The sequence below is a fragment of the Monodelphis domestica genome, chromosome 5 (assembly GCF_027887165.1).
Source record: "Monodelphis domestica isolate mMonDom1 chromosome 5, mMonDom1.pri, whole genome shotgun sequence".
NCBI lineage: Eukaryota > Metazoa > Chordata > Mammalia > Didelphimorphia > Didelphidae > Monodelphis > Monodelphis domestica.
The window spans coordinates 83,723,947-83,746,536 of NC_077231.1; the positions used below are offsets into that span (position 1 = coordinate 83,723,947).

The 22,590-nt window shown below is 39.5% G+C and overlaps 1 protein-coding gene across 8 annotated transcripts in view; it reads right to left on the reverse strand.

The window, feature by feature from the left end:
• ANKS1B (ankyrin repeat and sterile alpha motif domain containing 1B) overlaps positions 1-22,590 on the reverse strand; it is a 1,427,494-nt gene that overhangs the window by 533,481 nt on the left and 871,423 nt on the right. For 4 of the 8 annotated variants that reach the window (XM_056798687.1, XM_056798685.1, XM_056798684.1 and 1 more), the window contains one exon: positions 4,298-4,404. In XM_056798687.1, coding sequence (XP_056654665.1) covers positions 4,298-4,404 — 107 coding nt within the window. Of the gene's footprint in view, positions 1-4,297; positions 5,389-22,590 lie in introns of those variants that run through there. The other 4 variants (XM_056798689.1, XM_056798691.1, XM_056798688.1 and 1 more) reach the window with 4 other exon arrangements.

The window sequence follows — 22,590 nt, forward strand, 5'->3', positions numbered from 1 at the left end:
TGGGCAAGCTATATGAACAATTATTCTGCAAACAGGAACATAGTTTGGGAAGCTAAGCAATGTAAAATGTTTCAACACTCCTAAAGACATTTCAGGGAGGGGGAAAGAATCTACACTTCTTTAAAATCAAGTACAATCATCAGGAGCCTGAAGGAGAACTCAATAATTCATAACAATTTAAAGATAAAAGGAAGTCCTTTTTCTCTCCATGCACAGGAATTGGCATAACTCATCTTTCCTGGGGGGAATGGTAGCTGTGTAGATATATCACTCAAATTTTTTCCCCAAAGAGTGGGATCAGTGAGAGAATCTCAAGGCTGCTGGTGGTTTCCTCTGAATGCTACTGATACATACCCAGAAGTCCCCAATATCTAACAATATGCCCATTTAATTGGCACCTTGAACCAGTGAAAATGTTCCCAAGTAGAACATATCCATGCCCTGATAGAATATGGTGTTTCTATCAGTATTAATTAGACCCTCTCATTGTCCCCACTGCTACTCTAAACAGCTAAGAGGACCTGGGCTATAATACAGTTAATAGGAGTTGGGTGATTGTTGCTTAGGCAACAGGATGAAGAGATGCGGGTCAGAATGTGCTTTATGGAAAAAAAAACCAAAGGCTGGACTATCTATCATATGAGATGGAAGTGAAGCAGATTGAACAGATTTTCTTTTATATTAATAAGATGTTTCAGTGCAAGGGCCAATGAGATCAATCCATGTGAACTGACTCGATAATTAAATACATTAGATTCCACAGGATCAATATACACATAGATATGTAAATATTTTATATGTATATAGAGTAGAATGGTTTTCTGATGCTACTAATAGCATTTAGATGGCACATACCAGCATGTTCAGTCCTCCATGGAAGCAGCATTTTCTTACATGCCTCACATTGTAAATTAACTCACCTAAACTAGCAAGAATTCAATTTTTTTATATCTCAGTCAAAAAGTATCTTGCAGATACCTGATCTAACTGAGGCATAAAGGACGTTTTGTAAGCTCTTGTTGATTTATTCATTGAATTGTATCATATAATGGAAAGAGAAAGGACTATGACATCAGTGGACCTGGATTCAAATCCTATCCCTGCTATGTACTACCTTTGTGATCTTGACCAAACCATTTAATCTCTGGGAGCATCAATTTCTTCAACTGTAAAATATGTAGGTTGTATTAGATGACTTCCAAAGTCTTTTCCAGCTCTAGATTTTTTTTTTATCTTAAATCAATTCAACTCTCAACCTCAATTTCCACTTTGGTAAAAGGAAGTAAATAAATATATAGTGGCTTCTGGTCTTGGGTTCTCATGAATCATGGTAGGGGTATCTTCTGGGTGGGAAAGCAATGCACTTGAAAGCTTCCAAAGCACTTTAATACTTAATCTCATTTGAGCTTCACAACAAGTGGGGAAGGCAATAACAGTTATTATTGTCCCCATTTGACAGATGAGGAAACCAAGCTTGCAAGAGTTTAAGAGACTTGCCCAGGGTAAAGGATCTAGTAAGGGTCAGATGTGATTTTTGTACTGTTTTCTGCATTTGGAGTCCAACCCTAAAGCCACCATGCCACAGGGAACAGAAAAGGGTAAGAATATGGAGAAAAGTCTCCAACCTTCATTTTGCCACAAATGTACATATACACACCAGATCCTCAAACGCCAAACACGTTACCACTTTAAGCCACATGCTGTACAGCTTTCACATATTTCATTCACAAGTATCTTCCTGTGTGTCGCTGCCAATACTTATTTTAAAACCTGTTTGAGTAACCTTTCAGCTCCAGGCTTTAAAGGGGATCTCATCTTTACCCAAATGTATCCAAAGTTTAGATGAAAATAATGCTGAATTACATCATAGGGGTTAGAATCTTCCTGCCTACCAAAGTACATAAGGTATTTGGAGATGGAACCTGGGACCATGCACACATTCTGTCTAGACCGGGGTAAATGTTTTTAAAGTTCTCTTTTCATCAACATAAAGAGAAGGGATATGGGAAGAATCAGAGAAGGGGAAGGAAGGACAGAGGAGGTGGAAAGATAGAGACAGAGACACAGAAACAGATCCACAGAGAGAGAGGTAGATACAAAGAAAGAGAGTGACAGATACAAGAAAATAGAGGAACTGAGAGACAGAAGAAGAGAGTCACTGAAAGGGAGACAGATGAGGAAATCGAGGGCAAGAAAGAAGATGAGACAGAGACAAAGGGAGAAAGACAGACAGGCAGAAGGAGAAAGGGAAAACGGGAAAGGGACAAAAGTAGACAGGGAAATAGAGACAGAGGGAGAGATAAGGAGAGTTAGAGAGAGCTAGAGATAGTGGAGGAAGGAAGAGAAGGAGCTAAGGAGAGAGGAAGAAAAAAGACAGAGAAAGAGAGGAGAGGAAGAGAAGGGAGAGGGATGTAGATATGGAGACAGACAGAGAGGAGAGGGGAAAAGAGAAACAGTCTAGCCACAGTTACTATAAACATTTGAAAATGCATCCATCCAGCTGATTTGCTAATTCCTATAATTTTCATTGCTGGCCATTAAGAGTGCTACACTTGACAAACACACAGGAGAATGTTTGCCCTTTCCCCCCCTTGCCACTGAGATGTCGAAAACCTTTTGCTTATTTTTCATTTGAAAAGTTCTAAGACTGGGAAGAACCTCAGCAAACAGAAAATTCATAGCAGCTGGGACGGTACTGCAAAGATTCCAGGCACTGAAAGGGCTCGACAAATACCATCACATGCAAGTTTTGCAGCCCACATGTCAGACTACATTTGTACAGTGCTCTTCCTGGCACAGGGTTCTCAACGAAACATCTCTGGGAAAAAATAGATGGACCTTTAATCAACTGAATACAAATCCCACCCAAGGCAGGGGTAAACCTAGAGAAAAAAAGAGATGGTAGAATATATAAAAGATAAAGAAGACACGCCAGGTGTCAGGCATCCCCCCAGACCCCCCCCCTTTTTTCCAGTTGCAGTTTTGAAAGCGAGAAACTGCAGGTGTTAGGCCTAACATTTGACTTGGAAACAGTGTCTGGGATTATAGTTCTTAGAATGTTATTAATCCCAAGGGCTGTGTGTGCCTGGTGCCTATAACATAGACGTAGCACTAATTTTAGTGCCCTGACTGTGTGTGGTAAGACCTTAAATACAGGGAAAGTTAACAAGGGCTCTGACGTAGCCTAACAAGTGGGGTGAAGGCTCTTAGCCCAAGCGAAACTGAGGAGCACCAGAGGAGGTATGGAAATGATTGGGGGCTGGGCAAGCAGCCCGCATGTCTCCCCAACCCCCTTCCTAACCTATATTCGGCACAGTGGGAATTTTGTATACATCAGCTTTAGACTCCATGTGGCCGGAGAAGTTGCTGGTGCTTGTAGGTGCTCGCTCTGGCAGCTGGAGAGCTCAGGAGTCCCTCTTTATAGATCCGAGCCCCTTAACACGGGATTCACGGACTCCCAAGGGGTTCGCGATTCGATTTCAGGAGGTCTATGAACTTGGGTGGGGGGGAAATACCATATTTTTCTTTTTCAGTAACTTCTAGAAATTTAGCGTCAGGTTAGGATGGGGTACCTATGGATGTTTCTCCTGACTGCTAACCCCGTCCAGGTCATAAACAAGGGGAAGGAGCCCTTCTCGGGATCTTGACCAGCCCAAACTCCGAAGGCATCTATTTCCTTCTTAAAGGGACACATCCCCATTTACTACAGAAGCAGGATTAGAGACTAAAGTGGGTGCCTGAGATTTAGAACAGGGACCAAACTGCGGCGGGGGCGGGGGGGAGGGAAAGGGGGAGCGGAGGGGGAACAGCACATCTTGCACACCTGACCCAAGCAACACGGAAATGCTAACGCTTACATGAACCAATATTTCATTCTGCTGTCTGTGACGAGAACTGCCTGAAAGACGGGGCATTGTTCTACTACCAATGGTGCGAAAAGGATTACTGTCTGAAAGTGGACATCAAACAACGAGGGGATAGACGCCCATTTGAACCTTCCCCTACCTCCAGAAAATGCCGCTCTGTAGACATCAGTCCTAAGAAGCACATGGGGGCGGGGGTGGGGGCGTTAGCTGGCTGTTTAGAACCCGATTTCCAGCAAGCATTTCGTTTCTAACAGCAAGTTCATCCAAAGTGGCCCCATCTCTTGCTTCGACCCCTCCCCCTCCCCTAGGGCAGCGCAGGAACCCATGGTTTTGGGGCTCAGCTCAGACCCCCTCTCGCTGCCGAAAGCCAAACGGAGAAAGCCCAGACAGACAAAAGGCAGCCACACGAACCCGGACAGGGAGTTCCTTACCATAAATTGCACATTGTCGAATCCATTGGCCATCAAGTGGTTCTCGTACTGAGGTAGCCCAATGTTCTCCAGCCATTGTCCCACCGTTTGGACCGGGCATCGGGGTCCTGCAAGAGGGTGGAGAGGGAAGCGTTTAAGCAGGGAGTAGCCATCCACGGGGTAATAGCGGTAGTCCTGGGCTGAGAGGTGGCATTGCCACATCATGTTATGTGGAAAGTTGCTGTCATAGGAGCCCGCCAGCTTGACAGATAAACGTTGGGCTTTTTCTCACGAGAAAGAAAAGTCAAAAGGAAAACATAGTTGTTGCTGTTGGTTTTTTGTTTTTTGCTTTTTTTTTTTTTGCCACGGAAGGTTAGTGAGACAGAAGCAGGGTGGCTCCTAGCGCCACATTTCTCACATATTAGCCTGTTCTAGGGACTGTCGGGATGTCACACTGGTGGCCCCCAGACCCCAGAAGAAGCCAGCATGTCAAGCAGTCAGCGCTGGCTGGCTGCTCTCTGCTTCTCCAGGATGCTTGGAATACTCCACAATGAGCTCCGGCACTGCGAGCAGGCAACACTTCTTCCTCATCTAATACTCCTACACTCATTGGTATTCAGCTCCATGCTCCTGGCGCCCCCCTCGCTCCGCTCCCCTTCATTACCCAGCCCAGGCTACACCTCCCATTTTCAATAATAGCCATCAGATAAGGCAGATTTTGTGTGTGTGTGTGTGAGTGTGTGTGTGTGAGTGTGTGTGTGTGTGTGTGTGTGTGTGTACGTGTGTATGTGCAAGCTGTAAGCCCCGCTCCTGCTGCTGCCGCCTCCTACACACCCATCCAAGCGTCAATCTTGAATGATGGGAGCAGTCAAAACAAATGCAGAAAATAGCAAGATTCACAAGTGGACCCTGGGGCTTCCATCTCAATTGAATCTTGTCCGGAGGTTATGCATTGGGGGCTGTTTTGTGGTTGTTGTTTAGTGTCTCAAAAGGCAGGAGGAAATGTAAAGCATTAACTACAGCCTATAGTAGGGTTCACCAAGTGTTCCTTTATTTAAAAAAAAAATGCAATCCAGAGAAATCTTTCTGACTTGAAGCTCTGTTTGACACCTTTTGGCAACTGATTATGCACTTCCTTTGAATGATGCTGGGTCAAAACGAACCCAGTGGAGGTGTTTTTTCATTTTTATTTGTTGCACCCCTTCCTTAGAATCCGGCAAGGCACAGAAACTTACTAGGGACCCTTGAGTCAAAACAATTTATTTCTCAGCTGTGAATGTTCAAGTCTATGAAATATTATGAGACATAAAGAAGACTTCCTTCTGATTTTTATAACTCAGTCTGTTGGGTGGGGTGGTGTTACTATTGCAAACTAACGGAAAAGGGGGCATTTTTTTTTTCTTCTGGTAAGAGGTAGGTTCATTATAGGGACATCCTGCTGGGTCTGGAGTCAGAGGATTTGGGGTTGAATCCTGGATCTGCCATTTGGGAACTATGTGACCTCAGAGAATTACTTGCTTTCTCTGGTCCTCATGTTCTCATCTACCAAAAAGGAGTTAGATTAGATAATCTCTGAAATCCCTTTCTAGATCTAGTTCTAGGAGTTTAGGATTAAAAAAAGAAAGAGAAAAATAATAGTCTACTGAAGAGAACTATGGAACTAATCTTGGGAAGCTACAGACTCTCCCCATCCCCTAAAGTAGGAAACTTACTACTTTGTAAGGTATACTATTTCAATGATTTTTGGTTACTCACAGTCTGGCTCTTCATGAGCCCATGGACCATAACTATCCATGGGCTTCTCTTGGCAAGGATACTGGGGTACTTGCCACTTCCTTCTCCAATGTTTCTAGTGGATCTTTTTGTCAGTCAATTTAAGTGTGTATTACCCAGGGTTACCCAACTAGAAAGTATCTGAGGCTGGATTTGAACTCAACTCTTCCTGACTCTGGGCAGTGCTTTTAATCACTGAGCCACAGATGCCTCTGCCATTGCAATAATGGAAAGCTTTAAATATTAGGGAAGTTCTTTATATTCTGCACGTCTCCAAAGCCTTAATGCACTAAGATTTGGGGGGCATGCTGTATGGGGAAATTCTTCATTGAGTTTCCTGTCAATGAAAAGATTTTCATTTAATCTTTAGTAGCTTAAAACTTCAGCAAAACTTTTGGGACACCCTGTATTTGGTCAAAAGCTGTCTTCCTATAATTTTCACCCATTGGCCTGAGTCAGTCCTTACCTGTGGGGCTGAATATATTATTTAATCTACTTTCTCACTACAGTTCCTTTTGAAGGCAGTTGTCTTCTGCTTTTCCCTGACCTATCCTTACATAATTCATGGTGCTGCCCACCAAGTAAGGAGCTCTGGATTCAAATTCCACCTCAGGTACTTGCAGCTTGCTGCATCCAGGGAACAAATCACTTAAACTTTCAAAGACTTCATCAATAAAATGGATAACAGCAAGAAAACAGACTTAAAAAAACCGCTCTTATCTTTCATTTTAGAATCAATACTGTGGGTTTGTTCCAAGGTAGAACAGTGTAATGGCTAGGCAATTGGGATTAAGGGGCTTGTCTAGAGTCATACTACTAAGAAGTGTCTGAAGCTAGACTTGAAACAAGGACCTCCCATCTCTAGGGCTGGCTCCCAAACCACTGAGTCACTTAGCTGCCCCCAGTACAGACTTACTTTACATATGATATCTCATTTAGACTTCTCAACCACCCTATAGATTATATGCTTTTAAAATTTGGTTTGACCTGTGATTCTACTGGTGTAGGGAACTCCCTTTACCAATGCAAATAGACAGCTGCTCTGCAACTTGGGGACTTGAAGAGATTTCCTTGGTGGCACTAAGTGGTTAAAGCAGTTGGCCAAAGTCACATGAGGAGATCTAAACCCTGGGTTTTCTGACTCAGAGTTTGGCTCTATTCCTCATATATTACACTGACTTGTGAGTTAGGTACCCAGGTATTACTATTTCCTCTTTATGGATAAGAAAACTGAAGAGCAGAGAGTCTAAGTAAATTTCCCAGGTTCACATAAGAACTAAAAATTAAAGACTAAATTTAAAATTGATGTCTTGATCTGAAGTGAAGCACTATGTCATCTGCCATCTTTGTTATGGGGCTATTTTCAGGAAAATACTTTGTAAACCTCAAAGCATTATACAAATATGAGTTATTTTTGTTGTTAATGTTGCTTATCATTATCTTTCATGAATTCTTTTTAAAAAACCCTCCTGCTTGATTTAGTGTCAAGTCCCTTCACCATCTTGGTTTCCTTCTTTTAGACAAGTTTTAGTTGATCAATATCCTTTCAAAAACATGGCACCCATAACTGGACACAGTATTTGAAATGTGGTTGGACAAGTCAAAGTGTAATGGAATTCTAATTTCTTTTCTTAAGGACATTAAAGTTATGTTAATGATTATGTCATTATGTTAAGATTGAGTTAGATTTTTTTTTTTGGCTACCATCTTACACTGTTATCTCCAGTTGAGTTGGCAGTCCACCAAAATTCAGAGGTTTTAAAAAATATATAAATTGTTCTATAGTCAAGCCTTCGCCATGTAGTACTTTTATGGCTCATTTTTATTTAAGATCTCAACTGTAGCACTTTATTTTATTCCTGTTAAATTTCATTTTATTGGAGATGGCTTACTGGTCTAGCCTATTGATTGCTTTTTTTTTTATCTTGATTCTGTTATTGGTGTCATGCTATCTGCCAGTCTGAGAAGCATGCCATCTATGTCTTCATCTGAGTCACTGATTAAAAATGTTGGACAGAAAAGGACCCAGGAAAGAAACATTTATTAGAGATCTCTCTCTAGACTGACAGAAATCATCACTCTTTGGGTTGAGTCACTCAAACATTTCCAATTCACCAAATGACCTCCAACCAGCCATCCAGACATACTCATTCTATAATACTTTGCCTACCTCTTAGGATGGATAGGAAGATTAAATTTGATATGAAAGTCAATTTGGTCAACAAATAATTATTAAAATTATGTGCCAAGCCCTTTGCTGAGGACTGGGGACACAAAGAAAAGGAAAACCACAGTCCCCACCCTCAATGTGCTTACAATCCAATGGAGAAAGGAAAAGACATGCAAACAAATCTGTACAAATAAGATACAGACAGGGTAAATTGGAGATACTATCAGGAGAAGCACTAAATTTAAGGAGGGTTGGGGAAGTCTTCTTGCAGAAAGAGGGATTTCCAGTGAACCTAAGAGGTAGAGAACTCTAGGCATAGTAGATAGTCAAAGACAATGCCTGAGTTTGGAAATGGAGGGTAAGATGCAAGGAATAGTAAAGAGGTCAATTATATCATTGGATCACAGAGCACATGGAGAAATTTATCTACTGTAAAATAGGCATGTGGCCATTTATATGGATAAGTTAACATGAACACACATATAAGAGAGGATCCAGAATTAAATAAAGTATGAGTGTTTCATAGTGATGTAAAGTGTTGGCAAGAAGTTCAGCTGTATTCAGCCCTGGAAAGAAGCACCGAAGTCTTAAGATCATGTGTAGAAGACCATCATTGTTCATTGTATATATCTTAAAGCACACAGTTATCTGAATGTTGTCTCCCTGCAGTAGATTGTGAGCTCCTTGAAGGTTTTTGCCTTTCTCTGTATCCCTAGAGCTTAACACAAGTGATTGACGGACTTAGATGTAGAGATGGAATTGAGCTGTCAAGGTTATCTGGTCCAATCAGCTAAAGAAATCCTCTACCAGCTCTGCAGTTCGTATGGCAAAATTTCTTGTTGAGAACCTTTATGAATCCTAATTCTGTCATCCAATCACTGCATTAGCTTTCACTCCTAGATTTGTGCCATCTACAAATTGGATTATGCATACCACTGAGCCTTTATCCAAATCATTCATAATAAACTTGCAAAAGGGGGGTAGCTGGGTGACTCAGTAGATTGAGAGTCAGAGGTCCGAGGTTCAAATCTGGCCTCAGACACTTCCTGGCTATGTGACCCTGGGCAAGTCACTTAACCTCCATTGCTTAGCCCTTACCACTCTTCTGCCTTGGAATCAATACATAGTATTGATTCTAAGAGAGAAGGTAAGGATTTTAAAAAAAGCTAAAAAAAATAATCTTGCAAAAGGTGCCCAAATGGTCCCCATTCCTTCAGTCCCTCCCCTTTGCAATCCATTCTCCCCATACAGCTGCCAAAGTGATGCTCCTAAAGCATACAGATGTCTATTTCACTCACCCAGCTCAAGAAGTTACTGTGGCTCCCTAATTCCTCCAGAAAAAAAATACAAACTTCTCCATTTGACATTTAGAGATTTTTACAACTGAACTCTAATTTATCTTTTCGAACTGCTTTCAGATTACCTTCCCCCTTCATACATTCTACATTTTGATCAAAATGATCTATTTAATATGAACATATATAACACTGCATGTCTTACTTTCAAACTTTTTACAGATTGTCCTCAGACCTGAAATGCTCTCTCTTCTCTCCTATACTTCTTGGTAGCTGCAAGATTACTTGAAGATCCAGTTGAAGTGGTTCTTCCTAAAAAGACCTTTTCTCAATTCCCCATTTTCCTATTGAAATGATTCTTTATACTCTTTAAATATATTATATATCTGCATAGAGACTATAATCTGTACTTTCAATATTACTTAAAAGAAAGCTCTAATATTACTCATAATAATAAATAAATAACATTGATTATATTGCATTGTATGAATGTGTATATGGAAATTATACATTAAATAACAGGAAATTATGTATTTAAAAAATAAAAAAATATATGCAACATATTACATAGAGCATGCTATAAATTCTTGATATGTTGTGCTGTATAGTGTCTACTTATTATATGTTAACTAATATCTAACACACTCTATTAAGATAATGTATACATATATATGCATGGCACATACACACATATAAATATACATAAGCATTATCACATGGGGACTAGAGCTATGATCTCATAGGTACAAAGATCTCCCAGGTAGAAAGATTTTCTATATCTATGTAGATCTGAACTTTCTCTACAACTTTAAATCTTAAATCTAATATACCATGAGGCAGCTAGATTGCATAGTGGAGAGAGTACTGGGCCTGGGGTCAGGAAGACTCTCATCTTCCTGAGTTCAAATCTGGCCTCAGCTTTTTAGCTGTACAACCCTTGGCAAGTCACTTAATCTTATTTCCCTCAGTTTCCTCATCTGTAAAATGAGCTAGAGAAGGAAATCACAAACCCCTCAAGTATCTTTGCTAGGAAAACTCCAAAAGGGGTCACAAAGAGTTGGACATGACTAGAAAACAATTAAACAACAATAATATATGTATTGTGTACATAACATATACAGATAACATATAAAGTATAATAATATTAAGTGCACACTACTTTCAGGAGAAAAGAACATTACTTTTATTATTTCAGTCTTTATATTTCATATAGATAAATGGAGAGAGAAAGCAATTCATATATTGATTTTGGTTATCTCTGTTTCCTGTTTTGTGATAGTGGAAGGGTAACCTCCTTGACAATCAGGACTGTTTTGTTGCCACTGCCTAATGTAATGCCTGGCACATAGTAGATGCTTAATAAATAATGAAGATCACCTTTGGGGAGATAGGGGATGGGGTCTCCCCAAAGGTGATCTTTATTATCCATCTATGAAATACTACTCTAGCCATTCTACCAGCTTGAATCCACCTGAAAGTCTTAGGGTTACATTTCTTCATCTGTAAAATGGGGTTGACAACAGAACTCATCTTCTTGGGTTATTTTTAGAATCCATTGAATTGACACATATAATGCACATTGCAAACTTTAAAGCACTCTCAAAATGCTAGCTACGAAATCCTATTCTGTGTGCCTTGGTATATTAATTCCTGGAGAGTTAATGCATTTTGTTGCCTTAAATTAAATTTTGCTTTTCTTTTCTGCCTGTGTTAAATTCTTTAATTACAGAAGACCTGGTGATTTTTTAAATGATTTTTATTCTAACATGTTACTGAAGTTATAGTTTTGTTATAAAAAACTCAAATGGGGAAATTCTACCAAGAAAAATCAGCCACAGCTCTGCAACTGATGGTTTTAGAGAGCTGCATGGGACTATTGAGAGATCAAATGATTTGTCTAAGGTCACCAATATGTGTCAAAGACTTGGGAATCTGTTTTCCTGACTCTAAGGCCCACTATCTATCTTTTACACCAAGTTGTTTCACAAGTAAGAATGGTATCTAGAATGAGGTTGTTGATCATCCCATTGTCCTATTTGATTCTGGTTGTCACATTTTTGTAAATGACATTCCAACTCATATGGCCATGCCGCAAAAAGGTCATCTCCCATGCATGGAACAATATCTCTCTGTATCTCCATCTCTTCGAATCACTAATTTCCTTCAATATTCAGTAATGCACAAGAGCAAATTTTCACATGAAGCTTTTCTTGATCTCTCCTAATCACCATTGCTTTCCTCTGAAATCACCTCTACCTTGTACCCCTATTCCAAATGTACATCCTCTGTCATATAGAAGGATCAGCTCTTTATTGTGGCCAATGAAGGCAGGAACTTTTAAAAAACTTTTTGTTTTTGTATTGTTGATGCCTGGTATATAAGAGGTGCTTAATAAATTCCTTTGCTTGGTTTATTGAAGATATGGAAAGATTGGAGCATATGAATGTCTCCAGAGGACAGCAGCCAGAATGGAGAAACCACCATAGGATCAGCTGGAGAAACTGCGATGGGGTGGGGCATTATAGCTGTCTACGTATCTTAAAGGCTGTCAGACAGATTAGGAAGGAAGATGGATTAGATTCATTCTGTTTGGCCCTAGAGGGGAAAACTCAGACTCAGGGAAGGAAGTTGCTGAGAGACTGATTTCAGCTCAATAATATAAGAGAAAACTTATTAACAATTACAGCTATTAGAAAGTAGAATTGGCTGCTTTTGAAAGAAATCCTTCAGAAACATACTAGCTGTGTGATCCTTGGCAAATTGCATCACCTCGATATCTCCCAGGTTTCTCATCTAAAAATAATGGATTTGGGCTATATGATCTCTAAGGTTCCTTCAAACTACAAAGCTATCTGATTTCATGATCCTAAAATCTTATCAATCAATATTTACTAAGGTCCTACTATGTGCCAGGCAGTATGCTAAGTTCTGAGGATACAAAAAGTCAAAATGAAACAAAGGATAGTACTTGTCCTCAAGGAGCTTACAATCTAATGAGGGAGGCAACATGCAACTATGCAACTAGATGTATGTATGCATGTATAGAGACAAGGAAGAGATAGACAGACAGACAGATAGATACATAGATGGATGGATGGATAGATAGAAAGCTATATACAGATTTAATAGGAAATAATTAACAGAGGGAAGGCACTAGAATTAAGAAGCCTTGGGGAAAGGCTTCCTATAAAAGACAGAATTTTAGATGGGACTAAAAGGAAGCCAGCGAGGTCAGTAGTCAGAGTAGAGGAGAGAGAGCATTCCAGGCATAGGGGAATGTTTGGAGCAGAGAGATGGAATGTCTTTTATGGTGGAACATCTAGGAGGCCAAAGCCACTGGAATGAAGATAATGTTCCAGGGGAAAAGATGTAAAAAGACTGAAAAAGTAGGTAGGGATCAGGTAATAAAGGCTTAATGTCAAACAGAGAATTTTGCATTTGATCCTGTAGATAAAAGAGAGGCATAGAAGTTTATTGAGTAAGGGAGTGAATAAAAGTGGACTTATACTTTAGGAAAGTCACTTTGGCAGCTGAATGGAAGATGAACTGGAATGGGAAGAGATCTGAGGTGGAAAAATCTGTCATTGGGCTATTGCAATAGTTCACAAATGAGGTGATAGGTACATACACCAGAGGGTTGGCAATGTCAGAAGAGAGAAGGGGGCGTATTGGAGATATGTTGCAATGGTGAAATCTGCAGGCTTTGGTGACAGATTGGAAATTGGGGGTGAGAAATAATGGAGTAGAGGATAACTCCTAGGTTGTGAATCTTAGGGAATAGGAGATTGTTCTTGCCTTCTACAATAATAGAGAAGACAGTGGGGACAGGAAGGGATACTTTAGGGGGAAAGATAATGAGTTCTATTTTAGGGACAATTAGCATGAGATGTCCATTGGATATCCAGTCTGAAATGTGTGAAAGGCAGCTGGAGATGTGAGATTAAAGAGAGAGATTGAGAGAGGATAGGGAAATCTGAGAATCATCAGCATAGAGATGGTAACAAAATAATGGGAGCTGATGAAATCACCAAGTAAAATAGTATAGTGGGAGATCAGAGGATGGCATTGGACAGATCCCTATGGGATTCCTATGGTTAGATGTAATCTGGAGAAGGATCCTGATCCTACAAAGGAGAAGAGGAAGAAGCAGCCAGACAAGAGGAACAAAGAGAAAAGGGTGTCTTGAAAACATAGAAAGAAGGAAGTATTAGAGAGGGAAGAATGAACCATAATGTCAAAGGGGTCAAGGAGAATGAGAATTGAGAAAAGACCACTGGATGTGGCAACTAAGAGATTACTATGAACTTTCGAGAGAGCAACTGCAGGGAATGATAAGGTCAGAAGCTGGTCCCAGTCAACACATTGATTGTTTTTTAAAGGATACTGAAAGATCTTATTAGGGATGCCACATGTTGGATCAGAACATGAGTTCTTAACCTGGAGGTCAGTGATAGGAGGCCCCAGGTTCAAATCTGACCTCAGACATTTCTAGCTATATGACTGTGGGCATGTCACTTAACCTCCATTGCCTACCCCTTATTGCTCTTCTGCCTTAGAGCCAATACATAGTATTGATTCTAAGATGGAAGGAAAGAGTTTAAAATATATGTGCATATATTGGGGAGGGGGGAGAAAGAAATACAGGCAGGCAGGCAAGCAAACAACTACATTCCTATGTTACTGGTTTCCTTAGTAAACCCTGTATTTTATTTTATGCATTTAAGAACACTATCCCAAGAAGAAGGGGCTCATGAACTTTATGAGACTGATGAAGGGGTAAAAAAGTTGGAGAATCCTTGGACGAGGCAACCTTTGGGATTCCTTGTAATTTTACCACACAGTCGATGCTTAATAATTGCTTATTTGGAAGACCCTGGTTACCAGTCAGGTGAGAGTGGGTGAAACGGGAAGAAATTAAACCTGATAGATTATTTATCCCCATTTACAGTAATTCAACTTATGAATCAAGAAAGAAATGAATCCAGTGGAAAGTCTGGGTTTAGCAGACACTTGGGATTAGTGAGTCTAAGAATGAAAGAGAAACTGAACTCACTGATTGCCTTAACTGGTATTAACATTCAGAATTGCTATCTGCTGAGGCAGATAGGACCCTGGGGAGTTTTGTGAGAAGTCAGATTTACTAAGTAGGGAAAAGAGACATTTTCAGTGAACTAAGGTTGGGGGGTATCTCTGGGCCAGAGTCTACAAAATATGAGCAGTCCCTTCAAAATGGAAGCTTGATTAGAAGAGTGGCCCAGGCATTTTAAAAATAGAACAAGTATATGTTCGAAGTATGCTGGCTGCTGTGTATAGAATACAGACATAATATGCCCCTGTGGAAGTTCATGTGACCGCTTTTGTTACATAATCCCATTCCATCCTCATACCAGCCCTGGGAGATAGGCAATGCAAGGATTTTGATCCTAATTTTACAGAAGGGGAAAGTAAAGCTCAGAAAAGTCAACCCAAGTCTCACAGATTGGGGGAAGGGAACTCTAGGTCTTAGCCATAGACATGGAAAGAAAATCTCTCTCAGAGCCAAGAGAGTTCTGGGTTTGAAACCTAGTTGGGGCAGGAATACCAAGACATCAACACTAACTCCTTGGGTGACCTATGGCAAATTCATCTCAGTTTCTTCATCCATATAAGGTAGATATTTATAGTGCCTAGCATACAGAGCTGTTGTGGGGATACAGTAAGATAATAGATATTTCCCAGAAAGTTAGATGGTACAATGCATGGAACACTTGGTCTTGTGTCAGAAAAAGCAGAGTTTGAAGCCCTCCTCAGACATTTACCAACTCTATCACCTTAGATCTCTTAACCTCTGTCTTCTTTAGTTTCCTGATCTGTGAAATGGTCATAATAATGGCACTTATTTCATAGGGTTTTTGTGAGGAACAAATATGAGAAATTAAACAATTTATTATTTAGAAGTAGTAGTAGTTTTATTATAGATTATAAGTTAAAGTCTTAAAAAGGGTTTTCTATTTTTTCCTACTAATCCTCTTTTATAATGATTGTCATACCGCCCCTGCTCCCTCAAACCTCTCTTGCCTTCACCCTGCCTGGAAGAGCCACTTTTCTTTTCTTTTTCTTTCTTTTTTTTTTAAGAAATTAAGTTTATTTATTTAATTAATAAATTTAGAATATTTTTCTATGGTTACAAGAGTCATGTTCTTTCCATCCCCTCATCCTCCCCTCCCCCCATAGCCAGCACACAATTCCTCTAGGTTTTACATATGTCCTTGATCAAGACCTAGTTCCATATTATTGATATTTGTACTAGGGTGATCATTTAGAGTCTACATCCCCAATCATATCCCCTTCAACCCATGTGATCAAGTAGCTGTTTTTCTTCTGTGTTTCTACTCCCACAGTTCTTTCTCTGGATGTGGATAGTGAAGAACCATTTTTCTTATCAGCATTTCAGAGAAAGTTCTATCTTCCCCCATCCCATAGATAATTTATCTCTTTGGCTCTTTATCAATACCCTTTGGCTGAGCTGTCTTCATGGTTGAGTGAGTAATTTAAAAGTCCCCTCACTACTAACTTACTACTATCCATCATTTAATATATTTCTTCATGGGGGTTACTCGGGCATCTTAGTAGCTACCTTGTTGCAACAAACTTCTCTTCTCCCCAATACCTCATTAAAAATAATCTAATCAATGTTATTATTGCTTTGGTTGCCACAAACTCCTCTCCCCCTCAACACATTTCTGACAGTCATCAATATTATCATTTTATCTGATGGCACAAACTCCCCTTACCCCCAACGTCTCTTTAAAAATAATCTAATCAATATTACCATTGTTTCAGAAAGGGATGTAACAAATAATTGCCCTATGTCTCTACTCATCATTTTTGCCAATCCATCCTAAACTCCACTCTAGAGATTCTATCTCTTCTTATCAGAAGATAAATTCTTTTGTATTTGTATCCCCAGAAGAGTGCCTGGCACATACCAGACACTTAATCACTGCCTTTACATTCATTCATTTATTTATCCTTTTTTGGCTTCTAAGTGGAAAGCAAAAAAGAAGAGTAAGGGGTGATCATTATGAGTTGGGGAAATGGGTAGACAAAACTTCAGAATATATTTTTACTCCACTGTTTTGAAAAGGGTTACAGGATGGGGGCATGTGGGGATTGCGAAACAGATTTTACCACAACCCCAGCACTTGGTCCCAGGGGTTTTGTAGGGTACAAATGACTATGATATACTTTCTTTTTGGGGGTGATCTCTCAATATAAAGGCATTAAGTTGTTCTCCACAACATTAGTGAAGGAAAGTGGAGAGGCAGTGGATGGAGTGGACAGGGTTGACTCTGAAATCAACACAATCTGGGCTCAAGTTCAATTTGTCTCACACTGGTTGTGGGACCCTAAGTCATTGAAACTCTCTAACTCTCTGTTTGCTTCTCCATCAAAATTAGATAAGAGAAGAAGACAGCAGTGTGGACATAGAGTTGGCTTTAGAGGCCACAAGAACTTATTTCAAGACCTTTCTCTGACACGTATTGGCTGTATCGTCCTAGGCAAATCATTTAAATGTATCTGCTCAGTGTTCCAGGCAACTTTCAATGATTGGAAATGAGTAACACAATATTACCCAATCTGCTTTGGTGGAGGGAATTTCCTCACTAGAAGTTCTTTTGTCCAAAGAAGACCCAGGTCTGCTCTCCTTTCCATTAAAATAAAATAGAAAAAGGGCTCATTTGAGGAATAGTAAAAAAATAATAAGAAGGATGCCTCTGATCACCTTACTTTATGGGGCAAAATATAAATTTAACTAGGGTTGGAAATAAAGATTGAACCTTTGATTCAATTGTACAGAGATCTCCTGGAGGAGGGAATTCCCTTCCCCAATGCAAGAGCATCTTCTCTGCAATTTGAAGGTCTTAATTACTTAGATTTGACTGCATAGAAATAGCCGTTTTTTTGTGAAAATCTTTATGTTGCAATGATACTGAAAAAGAATCTAAATAAACTAATTCTCTCCAGTATTTGCTAAGTACCTATTGTTTTCAGGTGATGCAGAGACCATTCAAAAGCAATCCGAGACCTAAAAGGGTTTATATCTACAGGGGAGGGGCAGGAGAGGAGTATAATGTACAAAGAGATCTATTATAGAAAGCAGATCCAAGACATATTCCTTAAGGACAGTGAGTCAGGATTCCTGTTAGGTCTCCAGTGGACCATGAGCTCCTTGAGAGAATGTCTTCTTTTTCTCTTGGCATACTCAATGCTGTGTCCATAGTAGCACTTAATAATTGCTTCATTAATTTTCAAACAAGTGACGAAGTCTCATTTTCCAACCCAGATTCCTCTCTGCTCAGCTGCCCACACCATGTATTGTTTTCATAATGAGCAGAAAAAATGAATAAGGAACATTGGCTGGGAGCTAGAACTGAAGGCTATGTTCCTTTCTCCAAAAAGGGTCAACAGTTTCGAAGTGTCACTAAACAATTAGAATTTGGGAACTGCAGAGGTAGGTTCAGAATTGGGAAAGAGAGGAGAAAGCAATTCCAGGGGATCTGGAGCTTTAGGAGAGTGAGGGCAGAGGCAGGGACCTCATACAGCTGAGCTAAAATGTCGGTGTCTAAATTCTTGGGAAACAGCCATTCAGATTCAGTATAATTTGAGCTGTGGTATAAAACAAAATCACAAGCCTCACAGAGCATAAAATAGGAAATGAAATTCAAGCTTGAAATGCTAAAGTCTTTGGGTAGACAGCAGGGTAGTATATAAAGCTGTACCTGAGCTGGGAGTTGGTGGGGGAAGACAGAAAAGGGGGAGAAGAATCCTTCAGCTAAACTCAATCTTGCTTTCCCTCTCTGAAAGCTTCTGACAACATGATAATCTCTAAGATGTCAATGGATTCAGAATCTCACTGATATCAGCAAAATAATAATGAGTAGTAGTAATAAAAATAATAGCTAGTCCATATTTAATGCTACTTTAAGGTTTGCAAAGCCCTTTACCTGCGCGATCTCTTTTGATCCTCAAAATGTGAGTTAGGTGCTATTATTATTCCCATTTCATAGATGAGGAAAACTAGATGTTCACTGTCAAGACATCTAATTTTCCTCAGCTTCACTTTCCTCATTTGAACTGCATTTGAGCTCTGGACTTCTTGACTCTAAGCCCCAAATTCTATCCATTATCATCTAGCTGAATACCTGCCAATGGTTCAAACTATAATTCACAGTTAATTCTGTGCAATTCTTTTTTTTTAACCCTTATCTTCTGTCTTAGAATCAATACTGTGCATTGGTTCCACGGCAGAAGAGCAGTAAGGGCTAGGCAGTGGGGGTTAAGTGACTTGCCCAGGGTCATACAACTAGGAAGTGTCTGAGGCCACATTTGAACCCAGGACCTACCATCTCTGGAACTAGCTCTCAATTCACTGAGCCACTCAGCTGCCCCCAATTCTGTGCAAATCTTGGTCCCGTCCATCCATAATTTCTCTAGAAAGCATGTCTCCTATACAAGGGCTTCTTTTAGGCCAAAGCTTCTTAACCTGGTGTTTATCAATTTTTAAAAAATCTTAACTTTTCATTGTAAAATCAGCAGTAAGTATTGGTTCTAAGGCAGAAGAGCAGTTATGGGCTAGATCATGGGGGTTAAGTGACTTGTCCAGGCTCACATAGCTAGGAAGTGTCTGAATCTAGATTTGAACCCTGGACCTCTCATCTCCAGGACTTGCTCCTTATCTACTGAGCTACATAGCTGAAATTACTTTTCAAAATATCTTGAACTATGTAGATGCTTTGTTCAGTTGTTTAGTCATGTCTGATTCTTCATGACCCAATGGACCAAGGCTATCCATGGGGTTCTCTTGGTAAGGAGTGATTTGCTATTTCCATTTGCAATGGATCCAGTGGATCTTTTTTTTTTAATGGATAGATACTATCTATTTCATATGTCACATATGGAACATACATATATAAATTACTTCAGTATAATTATTTCTGTTTAATTCTAAGTATTTTATTTCATACCTTCAAAAACATGATTTTGAGAAGAGCTCCACAGACTTCACCAGATTGCCATGAATCTATGACACAAAGAGGGTCAAGGATTCCAACTTTATGTCTTTTTAAAACAAAACAAAACAAAACAACAACCCCCCCCCCTAAACTTCTGTCTCAGAATCCATACTAAATATTAGATCCAAGGCATAAGAGTGGTAAGAGCTAGGCAACTGGGGTAAAATGACTCATGCAGCTAGACAGTATCTGAGGTCATATTTGAACCCAGAACCTCTTCTCTACGGGTTTGGCTCTCTATCCACTGCACTGAGTAGCGGCTCCAACTTTAGGTCTTTTAATACTGGTTACCAGTGCAACACTTGGTCTTCTTGTCTATTCTCATTGCTTCTCACTCATGGATCAGTTCAATTACACCCTTGATCATGCATTTCATAAAAAAAAAAATTCACCTCTTCCTCTTTCATAGATCTAGTGCTAGCAGGGCTGGCCACTGGAGGCCACCTAGTGCCACCCCCTTACTTTTCATGAAAGAGGATAATGATGCCTCCGGAGGCTGAGATAATGGTCCAAGGTGATACAGGTGGCAAGTGTCAGAGGAAGGATTTGCCCTTCTCATGTACAAGTCATAATTGGTAATGTGATACAAATCATTTATTTCTTACTGTGCATCCTTTCAGAGATTCTGTGCTACATGCCTTAGAGCAGTGCAGTATTATGAATAGGGATAGGGTTAGAGGCTAGACCTGTGCTTTTAAAATTATTATTATTATTATATTTATATATAATATTTATTATATCATCATATGTAGTCCTCCTATCAATCAATCAACATGCATTAAGCACCTACTATATACCAGGCACTGTGCTAAGTACTCTTTTAATGCAAGTCAACACCTTCTTTTCAACTTATAGCATCTTGAGAAGTTAAAGGACTTGTGCAGACTACATGGGTAGTACGTGCCGCATGGAAATATCAGCACTTAAATTCAAGTTTTCATGGATTTCTATAATGGGGTTGCCTTGAACTCAAAGAATAATTGTTTTCAAAAGGGGAGATGAGAAAGGGAAGGAACACCATATATTAAGCACCTACTATGTGACAGGCATTACACATATCTCATCTGCCCCTCCCAACAACCCTGGGATGTAGGATGTAGGGATTTTATTGTCTTCATTTTGTATTTTAAGAAACTAAGGCAAATGATGTGAAGTAACTTGTGTGGAGTCACACAGCTACGAAGTATCTGAGGTCAGATTTGAACTATGGCTACCCTCACTCCAGAGCTGATACTCTACCCACGATACCACCCGCCTGCCTCAGTTATTGTTACGATGAGTTACTGTATCATAGAGTAGCACAGAAACATTTGTTCTGTTAGAAATCAAGGGAATATATGAAGTCTATCATCACTTTGATTAATCCTTCCTTATTCTCCCTACCACAAGCATTTATGATAAAAACAAACTTTCCAAAGAGCAGACTTTCAAAGGAGTGTCTAAATTCCAATCCTGCTCCTTTGAATTTCCTACTCCCTCCTACAACACAGCTTAATAATTGTTTAAAAAAAATTGAGTACTGACCATGTGAAAGTATTGGGGGGGGGCAAGAAAGATGGAATGGCATGATTCCTGCCCTCAAGAAGCTTACCTTTTGTACTTTGAAAAAACAAACAAAATAGACAAAGTACTGGTCAATCTAATTAAAAAAAGGAAGGAAGAAAAGCAAATTCACAGCATTAAAGATGAAAAGGGGGACAGCACCTCCAATGAGGAGGAAATTAAGGCAATCATTAGAAATTACTTTGCCCAATTATATGGCAATAAATACACCAATTTAGGAGAAATGGATGAATATATACAAAAATACAAACTGCCTAGACTAACAGAAGAGGAAATAGAATTCTTAAATAATCCCATATCAGAAATTGAAATCCATCAAGCCATCAAAGAACTTCCTAAGAAAAAATCCCCAGGGCCTGATGGATTCACCTGTGAATTCTATCAAACATTCAGAGAACAGTTAACCCCAATACTATACAAACTATTTGACATAATAAGCAAAGAGGGAGTTCTACCAAACTCCTTTTACGACACAAACATGGTACTGATTCCAAAACCAGGCAGGTCAAAAACAGAGAAAGAAAACTATAGACCAATCTCCCTAATGAATATAGATGCAAAAAATTTTAAATAGGATACTAGCAAAAAGACTCCAGCAAGTGATCAGAAGGATCATTCACCATGATCAAGTAGGATTCATACCAGGGATGCAGGGCTGGTTCAACATTAGGAAAACCATCCACATAATTGACCACATCAACAAGCAAACTAGCAAGAACCACATGATTATCTCAATAGATGCAGAAAAAGCCTTTGATAAAATACAACACCCATTCCTATTAAAAACACTAGAAAGCATAGGAATAGAAGGGTCATTCCTAAAAATAATAAACAGTATATATCTAAAACCAACAGCTAATATCATCTGCAATGGGGATAAACTAGATGCATTCCCAATAAGATCAGGAGTGAAACAAGGATGCCCATTATCACCTCTACTATTTGACATTGTACTAGAAACACTAGCAGTAGCAATTAGAGAAGATAAAGAAATTGAAGGCATCAGAATAGGCAAGGAGGAGACCAAGTTATCACTCTTTGCGGATGACATGATGGTCTACTTAAAGAATCCTAGAGATTCAACCAAAAAGCTAATTGAAATAATCAACAACTTTAGCAAAGTTGCAGGATACAAAATAAACCCACATAAATCATCAGCTTTTCTATATATCTCCAACACAGCTCAGCAGCAAGAACTAGAAAGAGAAATCCCATTCAAAATCACCTTAGACAAAATAAAATACCTAGGAATCTATCTCCCAAGACAAACACAGGAACTATATGAACACAACTACAAAACACTCGCCACACAACTAAAACTAGACTTGAACAATTAGAAAAACATTAACTGCTCATGGATAGGACGAGCCAATATAATAAAAATGACCATCCTACCCAAACTTATTTATCTATTTAGTGCCATACCCATTGAACTACCAAAATACTTCTTCACTGATT